Source organism: Corythoichthys intestinalis, chromosome 19 (assembly GCF_030265065.1).
Source record: "Corythoichthys intestinalis isolate RoL2023-P3 chromosome 19, ASM3026506v1, whole genome shotgun sequence".
Taxonomy (NCBI): domain Eukaryota; kingdom Metazoa; phylum Chordata; class Actinopteri; order Syngnathiformes; family Syngnathidae; genus Corythoichthys; species Corythoichthys intestinalis.
Genome location: NC_080413.1, coordinates 3,542,567 through 3,554,619, shown reverse-complemented (window position 1 = coordinate 3,554,619; position 12,053 = coordinate 3,542,567). Strand labels below are relative to the sequence as shown.

Here is a 12,053-nt window from a genome sequence, read left to right as displayed (position 1 = left end):
TTGATAACTATAGATGTGTTTAGCTCTTGATAAAACCTTGTCATTCTGACCGGTTTAAACCGGCCTAGGTTCCACAGGTCAACTTCAAGGACAAGCCACTGACATTGAGAAACTAAACTGTCTGGGACACTTAACAAATCATATTGTTGCATTTCATTACTTGCCAAATGCTACTGCTTCATGAAATGTATTTGATGAGATAATTATTATATATTTGCTCTAATCAATTGCTGCTCGCAATGAAGAAATGCTTTTGCTTATTGTTGCTTACAAAGGAGGAATGTTTTGTCTTGAAGAAGCCTTGAAGAGAAAAGAAAAAGCAATCGGATCGGGAAATATCGGGATCGGCAGATACTCAAACTAAAACGATCGGGATCGAATCGGGAGCAAAAAAACATGATCGGAACAACCGTACTAGCAATATGCTAGCCAAGTTTTTTAGTCTTCAACTGAAGCTTGCTGCCATTACAGAAGAACAAGTTATTATTGTAACAATATTACTACTTACTTTTGCATCCCTGCAAGTGTGTCCAGAACCCCTCCTTGAAGTTGTTTCTCCAAATCCTCCTCAGCTTTTTCCACCACTTCCTGGCAAGTCTTGTAGTCCTCCCGGATTCCGTCAACATTAGAGCGGATCACCTCCTCATAGTTCTGATCCCCCATCTCTGCCCCGACGTATTGCACCAAATTCTCCACCACCGCTTTGTTAGCATGCTGGATGGCTTGCAGGTAGGCCACCTCTTCTTGCTGAGCCTTCAGAACCCGGGCCGAGACACCTCGGGTGCTGAAGCGGACCGAGCAGGTGTCCTTGAGAACGGGCGAGCGGGAGACTAAGGTGGGATTGGGCGTCGCCTTGGCGGGCTCGTCGGCGGCAGCTTTTACGGGAGAATACGCCTCGTAGCCTGAACCGTAATCGCCATCTCCGCTTTGGCTAAGTGTTGGGGTTGCCATGGAAACCAAGGCTAGCAGAACACCTGTCCAACAAGGTCGCATGGTAACCTAAAATGAAGACCGTGACGGAAAATCACTGTTGAGCCAACAAACAAAGAATAAGTAATTAGGACTTTGCAATATTGACTTTGGTGTCCCGCAAGGCTCAACTTTAGGTCCACTTTTCATCTTCTCATTCAAATGAACAAATGTTAATTCGCTGCCACCCTCCCAATTCAAATGGATTGGACGTCTACTAATGGCAAACTCAGCATAAACTGACTCGGCGGCGGTGCCAATTCAATGACATCATCGGTATCCATGCAACAGTAGCTTTATGCACTACTTTACCACTGTGTCTGGCTAAAACATTAAACCCTGCCATTCGGGTCGCGAGCTAGCAGATGCCGAGTCGCTACACGCGAGGCTTGTAAAACTAGCTAACGTCGTTTACGTTGCTTTCGAGCCTGCCAGCTCGTTCAGGAAACTTTTCACGGGTTTTGCTCATCTTCTGAATAGTCGGGAAGACGCAACTGACAGCGAGCTGGGATTTTTAACAGTCTCTGACGCCACGTGTCGCTCAGTCGACATCTGGATGTCTGTTAAAACATGAAACGGGTAAGCGGCGCCAGAGCGATTATTCCCTTTCCAAACCTCTTTAATTTAAAACACAGAAGCGGAGGCAGAGTTGGGGTGCGATGAAATGGAGCCCCGCAGGTTCGACGCCCTTGCTTGATTTTTGATTGGCATATCCTGGATAGCAGCAGTGAAGCGACCCCTGCAACGGCACCCCTTTGCATTCATCACTGGTGTCAGTTTGCTTTGAAGGTTTGATACGCAAAGAATGAGATCAGATTAGTTCACCACATCATTATTTTGGAGCCAACTGAAAGAAAATTGATGTTTTTGTCATTTTTTTGGAGAAATTTTGTATGACGTCAAGTTGTTCTTTTGGCACTTCCAGTTATCAGGAGTTTGAATTTACATATTAACTCAATGATGCCAAAGAAAATAACTCAAATTAATATTTGTATTTTAAGTTTCAAAAATATGAATATCTACTTTTGACTTTTATAGTTATCTGGGTCTTTGAAAAAAGACCCAGATAGTGTTATTCTGTTTTTGTTTTCTTTTAATGGGATTTCTTAGGTGCGCTGCACAACCCGAACCGTTGACCGATTTGAACCGTTCATGTATCGAAACGACCGGAATTTTCACGTGACGAAGGGAATTTTTCGAATGACCCCCCAAAATTTTCCGTTTGCCCGTAAACGCCGATTTTTCACCCATTTTTGGGAAAAAACACAAATTTTCAAAATGTCTCTAGTCCTACAACTTTTTGACTAAATCACATAATTTGGACATCAAAAATTCCGAGACGGTGAGGGGCATAAAAGTTGTATACAAAATTTGGAAAAATCCCGGTAAATTTGCCAAAAACTTTCCCATTCATTTTTAATGGGAACTTTACCATTCATTTCCAATGGGATTTCCAACGGAATTTACATTGCATTGATTGCATTGACAACCATGCATGCTGAATCTATTGATGCTAATGTACTTGGACTCCATTGACGCCGATGTAACTCGATGCCATTGACGGCCATGGAAGTCCAAAATTTCCCATTCATTTTCAATGGCAAAAAAAAAAACAATGCCCGCAAAACAACAGGATATGACCAGATATCAATATGACCTGTCCCTCAAATGTCTCCGATTCCATTGACGCATATGTAAGTCGTTTCCAATGACGGCCATGGACGTCCAAATTTCCCATTCATTTTCAGTGGCATTGACATTGCATTGAGGCCAATTTAGACAGATGCTATTGACAGCCATGTATGTCAATTCTATTGATGCCAATGTACTTGGATTCCATCGACGCTTATGGATGTCGATGCCATTGACTGCCATGGACGGCCAAATTTCCTGTTCATTTCTAATGGCATTTACTTTTTCAAATGCTATTGACTGGCATGTTTGTCCATTCTATTGGTAGCTCTGGGCGGGGCTAAGATACTTATAGCCATACGGCAAAGACCCAGAGTAATTTCTCCAGAAATAGCAGTTTCTAGTTACATTTAAGAATTATATATATTAGGGCTGTCAAAATTATCGCATTGACGGACGGTAATTAATTTTTAAAATTAATCACGTTAAAATATTTGACGCAATTAACGCACATGCCCCGCTCAAAAAGATTAAAATGACAGCATAGTGCAATGCCAAATTGTTACTTGTGTTTTTTGGAGTTTTGTCGCCCTCTGCTGGCGCTTGGGTGCGACTGATTTTACGGCTTTCAGCACCATGAGTGAGCATTGTGTAACTATTGACATCAATAATGGCGGGCTACTAGTTTATTTTTTGATTGAAAATTTCACATTTTATTAAAACGAAAACATTGAGAGGGGTTTTAATATAAAATTTCTATAACTTGTACAAACATTTATCTTTAAGAACTACAAGTCTTTCTATCCATGGATGGCTTTAACAGAATGTTAATGATGTTAATGCCATCTTGTTGATTGTTATAATAAACAAATACAGTACTTATGTACCGTATGTTGAATGTATATATATCCATCTTGTGTCTTATCTTTCCATTCCAACAATATTTTACAGAAAAATATGGCATATTTTATAGATGGTTTGAATTGCGATTAATTACGACTAATTTTTAAGCTGGAATTAACTCGATTAAAATTTCGATCGTTTGACAGCCCTAATACATATATAAATATAGAATATACTGGAGGTTCACAATGGATTTGTGCTGGAGCATAAATTTCCAATTATATAATGATGTCACTTTTGAAGTGGACATAAATGCAGTTAGTGACGTCAGTTGCCGGATATCACTTCATGATATCTGTCATAAACATTCATTCATGCTCATGACAGTGTCATTATTATGACAGCCTTATGACTTTCTTATGAACCTACTGTCAAATAAAGTGTTAACGATTTCGATTCACATTTTGAGCTGACGATTTATACATCTATTCAAAACTTCTATAAATTGAACATTTTGATTTTGATGTAAATATTTGACAATGGGTTCAAAAGACACCGTCATAATGATGACAGGACACTGTCACGAGCATTACTGAATGCTTATGACAGATGTCATGAACTGTCATCCGGAAAATGATGTCACTAACTCCATACATGTCCAGTTCAAAAGTGACATTATTTGCCGGATGACACTCATGACATCTGTCATAAGCATTCAATAATGCTCGTGACAGTGTCATGTCATCATTATGACAGTCTTATAACCCCCTTGTCAACTAAAGTGTTACCGATTTTAATTCAACTTTAAAGTTAATGTTTTTTAAACTTAAAATTGATGTCTTAACAAAAATTAGCATAAATATTGCACGATTTACAAAAATATCTAACTCCTTCAAACATGCTTTAGTGCCATTGACGGATATAGACGCCCAATCCTTTTGAACTGGAATCGGCTGGCAGCTAATCAAAACAGATTGGACGTCATTTTGATTAACACAAACTACTTTATTAGCTTACCAAACAATTTTTTCCCCTTCTTCGTATGTCTTTTTCGTCAGTCCAAAAACTGAAGAAAATCCACAAGTAGCCTTTTTCCTTCTGTTTGAGGGGAAACCGATGCGGCCTCACGCGCTCGCAATTAGTTGCTGACTGCACGGAGAGCGGAATGGGCTGCGGGATGGATGACGGATGGAGGGATGAAGGAGGGGTGGGAAGTGAAGGATTTCAGAAGGGGGACTAATCTATTTCGCATGTGTCGGCCAACGGATCACGTTTCACTGCCATAGACGGCGCTAAACGTCCAAGACTGGACGTCTAGCGCCGTCAATGGCAGCCAATGAGTTAACAGGGAGCATAGGCGTTGGAAGAAATGCCAGCAGAGAAATTTATGCACCAGCACAAATCCTTTTGTGGACCTCCAATTGATTGCGACATAAATGAGGGACACACATTAAGTCAACATTGTGCACTCGCGCCACGTCATGGTGACAAATGCTTCTTGAACTTCCTACTTGGAACATATGTTATTTTCATGTCCGAGTAGAGCGGACCATCGTGAAGTTCGAGAGCTCGCCATCTAGTTTGGAGAAGCGCGTGAAAACGCCATCTGGGACTCATTTGTCACTGTCGACGTAAAAGCACAATGTGGAGTTAAAAAGCCCATTTACTTTCAATGGTAAAAATTCACTAGTGCAATTTTTGGCCCATTCACGTAATTGACACACAGAAAAAAAATGGGCACACTAAAGATATTAATATCAGCCAGTTTTTGGCCAAAATAATCCTGCCGAAATTTGACCAAAAAAATTGCCTTTACATTTTCCATGGCCCCATTAATTTCTAATGGCACATTCGACTCCTATAACAACGTTTTCATTCACTCCTATTAATTTTCAACTAGGACCTGCAAAAAGAAACTACATTCGTGGTGATTATTTTTGATGAAAAAAAAAACTCACCATAATTAACAGAGATTGACCCAAAATGACCCCCAAAAAATAGACAGTGAAACGTAGGTCACCAAAAAATGACGAAGTGACCCGAATTCAACTTAAATTGACCCAAATTCAACAGAAAGTGACCTTGAAATGACCCAAAATCAACAGGAAGTAACCCAATAGGAACAGGAAGTGACTTGGAAATGACCCAAAATCTAAAGGAAATGATCCAAATTCACAGGAAGAGAACCAAAGTCATCAGGTGTTTCAAAATCAACAGAAAGTGACACATAAGTTACCAAAAACTGACAGAAATGCCCCCAAAGCAACAGGAAATGACATAAAAACGCCCAAAAATCAACAGGAAGTGGCCAATGAACAGGGAGTACCCAAATGGATTTGAAGTGACACAGAAATGCCCCAAAATCAACAGGAAATGATCTACAGTGGTACGAAAAAGTGTCCGAACATTTTGGAATTTCTCACATTTCTGCATATAATCACCATCAAATATGATCTGATCTTTGTCAAAATCACACAGATGAAAAAACTGTCTGATTTAACCAAAACAACCCAAACATTCATAGTGTTTCATATTCTAATGAGGATAGCATGCAAATAATGACAGAAGGAGGGAAAATACGTGAACCATCACATTTAATATTTTGAGCCCCCCCCCCCTTTTTTTTTTTTTTTTTTTATTTGGCTTCAACCTGACGCTTCCTGTAGCTGCAGATCAGTCTGGCACATCGACCAGGACTAATCTTGGCCCATTCCTCTCTACAAAACTGCTGTAGTTAAATCAGATTCCTGGGATGTCTGGCATGAATCGCTGTCTTTAGGTCATGCCACAGCATCTCAATGGGGTTCAAGTCTGGACTTTGACTTGGCCACTCCAGAATGTGTATTTTGTTCATCTGAAACTTACTTCTGTGTTTTGGATCATTCTCTTGTTGCAGCATCAATCCTCTTTTTACCTTCAACTGTCTGACAGACAGCCTCACGTTTTCCTGCAAAACATCCTTCATTCTTCCATTAATGATTGCAAGTTGTCCAGGCCCTGAGGTAGCAAAACAGCCCTAAATCACGATGCTCCTTCCACTATGCTTCACGGTGGGGATGAGGTGTTGATGTTGGTGAGTTGTTCCATTTTTCCTCCACACATGATGTTGTGTGTTACTCACAAACAATTCAACTTAAGTTTCATCAGTCCACAAAATATTTTCCCAAAATTTTGTGGAGTGTCCAAGTGCCTTTTTGCGAAAATTAAACGAGTGAGAATCCTCCCATGAACACCATTCTTTGCCATAGTTTTACATATAGTTGATGTGTGCACATAGATATAAGACTGTGCCAGTGATTTCTGTAAGTCTTGAGCAGACACTGTAGGGTTCTTTTTTACCTCTCTGAGTATTCTGCGCTTAACTCTTGCCGTCATCTTTGTTGGACGGCCACTCCTTGGGAGAGAAGCAACAGTGCCTAACTCTTTCCATTTGTAGACTTCTCTGATTGTCGATTGACGAACATCCAGACTTTATAGCTTATAGCTTTATACAAATCCTTGATCGCAGGTCTTCAGAAAGCTCTTTTAACCGAGCCATGATGCACATCAGACAATACTTCTCATCAAGACATTTCTTACAAGGTGTGTGTGTGTTTTATAGTGGGCAAGGCAGCTTTAAACCACTCAATAGTGATTGGGCACACACCTGACCTAAAATGTTTATTAAAAATTAGGGTGCACGATATCCATTTTTTGAAACCGATACCAATATCGATAACTTCCTGCTCCTCAAGGGCGATACCAATACGATAACTGATAATATATATAGAAGTTTTAAATCTACAGTATATTCACCTGAGTTTTTGAACACCTTTAGGTCAAAAATACTAGTGGTGGATTTAGCATAGGTTTGACTTTGACCTAATCAGAATTTTCATGATGACATGAAGATTATTATAATGAACAAAACAAAGACAAGAGTTTTGACTTCAAATAAAGTCCCCATATTTATTTTTTTTCAAATAAATATAATTTCAGTCAATCACAATCAGTCAGGTGTGTGTTTTATAGTGGGCAGGGCAGCTTTAAACCACTCACCAGTGATTGGGCAAACACATGACTTAAAAATTGTTTGGTAAAAATTGTTTCAATTGCTCTTTAAGTCTCCTTAGGCAAAGGGTTCACTTATTTCCCCCCCTTCTGTCATTGTTTGCATGCTATCACTAAAATATGAAAACCTATAAATGTTTGGGTGGATTTAGTTAAAGCAGACACTGTATTTTCATCTGTGTGATTTTGACAAAGATCAGATCACATTTGATGGTGATTTTATGCAGAAATGTGAGAAATTCCAAAAGCTTCAGATACTTTTTCATCCCACTGTATACGTACCGGAGGTGACATTGGAATGCCCGAAAACCAACTAGAAGTAACCCAGAAATGCTCCAAAATCAACAGAAAGTAACCCAAAAATGAACAGGAAAATGAACCCAAAATCAAAAGGAAGTAGCTAATGAACAAAAAGTGACCCAGATATGGCATAAATCAACAGAAAATGATCCAAAATGTCCAGTAAGTGAACTTTTAACACTGTAAAATTAACAAGGAAGTGACCATAATGAACTCATTAAACTTAAGTCACCACCAATCAAGGCGGCTCTTCTCATTCCCTTTAACTGTGACGGTGAAACTGAACGATTCATATTCTAAAGAGACAAATTTCCCAAACAATATTCTCAAGTCCAAAACACACGAGAACTCTACCAATAAAGTCACCCCGAAAGTGCTTCTCAGCACTTTTCAAACAACCCCGGGAGCCACCCTAGAGGGTCCCCGCTGGCCAAAGCTCAAGGACGGCGCGCTTGACAACCGGCGCGCGCTGGCCGACGCTGATAACGCCGACTAATCCGCTCCGGGGAGAACCAACGCTGTCGGGATGAAGACAACCGCTCACAATATTTAAGACGGAATTCATCTTTTGGTCACTTATTGCAGAGGCGTTTGGACAACATTTGTCAGCAAAAGTCAAATGTTTAACACCGCCTCGGGCTAACAACCATTTGCTAACGAAGGCGTGACTTTCACCACTGCGCGCTCGCAAATGAGATACGACGCTAGGAAAACAAAGCTAATGTCCTTTATATAATCTATTTTTGATGGTGGTGATATTTGAATATTGTTGAAACGATGCTTCACTAATGAGAAAAAATGTCCGCTTGAGGCCATGTTTTGATGAACAGATATATTCTCAGTTTTGGCTGTCATTTTTTTCATTAAAACAAATGGAAATAGTACTTTTAAGAGACTTAGATAAGAGATGTTTTTTGCAGAGGATAAAGAATATATGATTTTTTCTTTTTTAAAGTTGTTTTTGTGAAAATTGTACTCTGCTTTAACCAAAAAAATACTATAAACCAGTGAATGATCATGTTTATGTTAAGTAGTTTCTTAGTAAAGTTTTTTTGCAGAGGATAAAGAATACATGCAAGAGATTTGAATTTTTGATATAAAAAAAAAGTTTTGCCAGAAATTTCATCTAAATTACCTGCCGAGCTCTAACTAGAAAATACAAAAAAATGAACGATCATGTTTCAGCGCCATTGACGCCGATAGACGTCCAAATCCATTGACGAACTAATGACTATGTTTTGTTACTTTAAAGTGCCTATGACAGCAAAAAGCATGTTTATATCATATTTCACGCCGTATTTTAAGCTCCTGAATGAAATGGACCGCTTGGATATGTGTGGAAGCCATCGATGTATTTATTCAATTTTTTTGAATCCCGCGCCATGAAAATGAGTGAATTCCTGGATTGCGCAAGAATACGAACGTGACGTCACCCGGGTCAGCGTGTCACAATACAGCATTGCTTTAGAGCATGCAGATGGACTGCGGATTCAGCTGATATTGCGCATTAATCTGTTTATTTTTCGCATCACGCCAACCAAATGTGCTGCAGGGTTTTTTTGCTGCACCGGGGAGAGGCGTGTGAGCCTTTTGGGTTTCAAAAAGTTCCCGTTCACCACGGGGATTGGCCAAAACAAGTCCAACAATTGTGGGACCATTCGACTAATGAGGAAGTGAGTAAACTACGTGTTTTGTACAATGCCAAATACTGGGATCATGGCACACGTTTTAATAAGGAGGTGGCTTACATTTTGTGGCTGACAATACTCCTGGTCCACCGAGAAGACCACTTGGTCGATGACCCACGGCTTTTCTTACACCCCCCTCGGTCCTCTTCGCGTGCATGCCGAGAGAGCGCTATACTCAGCTTATGCTCGTGCAGCCCCCCGCTATCGTCTGCGGTTCTCCATATCATCCAGACTTCCAGCCCCCTCTGCCCTCTTCATGTGCCCGGCAATACAACCACTAATCGTGCAAGTTCTCCCACTTGAAAATATTAGAGAGGCCTGTAATTGTCAACATGGGTAAACCTCAACCATAAGATACAGAATGTGGAAAAAAAAAAAAAAAACAGAAAATCACATTGTTTGATTTTTAAAGAATTAGCAAATCATGGTGGAAAATAAGTATTTGGTCAATACCAAAAGTTCATCTCAATACTTTGTTATGTACCCTTTGTTGGCAATAACAGAGGCCGAACTTTTTCTGTAACTCTTCACAAGCTTTTCACACACTGTCGCTGGTATTTTGGCCCATTCGTCCATGCACATCTCCTCTAGAGCAGTGATGTTTTGGGGCTGTCGTTGGGCAACACGGACTTTCAACTCCCTCCACAGATTATCTATGGGGTTGAGATCTGGAGACTGGCTAGGCTACTCCAGGACCTTGAAATGCTTCTTACGAAGCCACTCCTTTGTTGCCCTGGCTGTATGTTTGGATTATTGTCATGCTGAAAGACCCAGCCATTTCTCATCTTTGATGCCATTGCTGATGGAAGGACATTTTCACTCAAAAGCTCTCGATACATGGCCCCACTCATTCTTTCCTTTACACATATCAGTCGTCCTGGTCCCTTTGCAGAAAAACAGCCGCAAAGCATGATGTTCCCACCCCCATGCTTCACAGTGGGTATGGTGTTCTTCTTTGGATGCAATTCAGTATTCTTTCTCCTCCAAACACGAGAACCTGTGTTTCTACCAAAAAGTTCTAGTTTGCTTTCATCTGACCATAACACATTCTCCCAGTTCTCTTCTGGATCATCCAAATGTTCTCTAGCGAACCGCAGACGGGCCTGGACGTGTACTCGCTTCAGCAGGGGACACGTCTGGCAGTGCAGGATTTGAGTCCCTGGCGGCGCATTGTGTTACTGATAGTAGCCTTTGTTACTGTGGTCCCAGCTCTCTGTAGGTCATTTACTAGGTCGCCCCGTGTGGTTGTGGGATTTTGGCTCACCGTTCTTATCATTTTGATGCCACGGGGTGAGGTCTTGCATGGAGCCCCAGATCGAGGGAGATTATCAGTGATCTTGCATGTCTTCCATTTTCTAATAATTGCTCCCACAGTTGATTTCTTTACACCAAGTATTTTACCTATTGCAGATTCAGTCTTCCCAGCCTGGTGCAGGTTTACAATTTTGTCTTTGGCGTCCTTCGACTGCTTTTTGGTCTTGGCCATTGTGGAGTTTGGAGTGTAACTGACTTAAGTTGTGGACAGGTGTCTTTTATACCGATAATGAGTAAAAACAGGTGCCAGTAATACAGGTAACGAGTGAAGCCTCGTTAGACCTTGTTAGAAGTTAGATCTGATTTGGAGAAAAATTGAGTTAGTGCCATAATTTGCCGGATGACACTTAATGACATCTCTCATAAGAATTCATTAATGCCCATGATAGTGTCATGTCATACAGTAATTACGATGGTTCTATGACGCCGCTGTCAAATAAAGTGTTACCTATTAACCCAAATAAATCAACACCAATTTCACATCAATACCAGCAAAAAAAGCAGGCAGCAGGTATTTTGTTTTGCAGAGGATAAAGAATATATGCAAGAGATTTTTTTTTTTTTTTTAATGAAACAGCTTAACTCAAAATTTCAGCCGAATGACCCGCCTAGTCATAAACAGTAAATACACAAAAACAGTGAAGGACCACGTTTCCATTGACAGCCACGGACGTCCAAATCAATTTTGAACTAGGCGGACTTGAACAAGTTAAAAATAAACTTTCTTTCCGCATCTGCATTATTTTCATCACACTCATACTTTCCAACAACAACAAAAAAAAAGACAAGTGAGAATGCAATAAATGAACATCAGACCTTTGGAACGCAATGAGCATAATATCGACGTCGGCGTAAAACCGGGCAATATAAATAATGCATTTGACGTGAAATGAAATTGGCTCGGCGAGCCGTAAGAAACGATACGAGCTCAGCGTTGGGAGAGCAACGCGCCATCTGATTAGTGAAAAAAAAACTCCCACTGCAGCAAAGTGCATTTTAATTGCGCAATGAAAGCGTTGGCAGCGTTTACGGTAAATTTATAGTTAATCAAATTAGGGATGGACATACAATCGCTTCTTCTTTCACACAAAACAGATTGGACATCCATTAGGGGTTTGAAAAAATATCAAAATGGTGATATATCGTGATATTTTGCATCCCAAAGGGTTATCGATAGGCTTCTACTAAGAATAGATACAGTGGGGCAAATAAGTATTTAGTCAACCACCAATTGTGCAAGTTCTCCTACGTGAAAAG

General features: G+C 40.3%; 1 protein-coding gene across 2 annotated transcripts in view; it reads right to left on the bottom strand.

Moving 5' to 3' along the window:
- Window positions 1-12,053, bottom strand: part of si:ch211-142k18.1 (uncharacterized) — a 71,481-nt gene that overhangs the window by 1,816 nt on the left and 57,612 nt on the right. Inside the window, exon 4 of one of the 2 annotated variants that reach the window (XM_057822842.1) lies at window positions 509-999. In XM_057822842.1, the coding sequence (XP_057678825.1) occupies window positions 509-999 (491 nt within the window). Of the gene's footprint in view, window positions 1-508; window positions 1,028-12,053 lie in introns of both variants that reach the window. The other variant, XM_057822843.1, reaches the window with a different exon arrangement.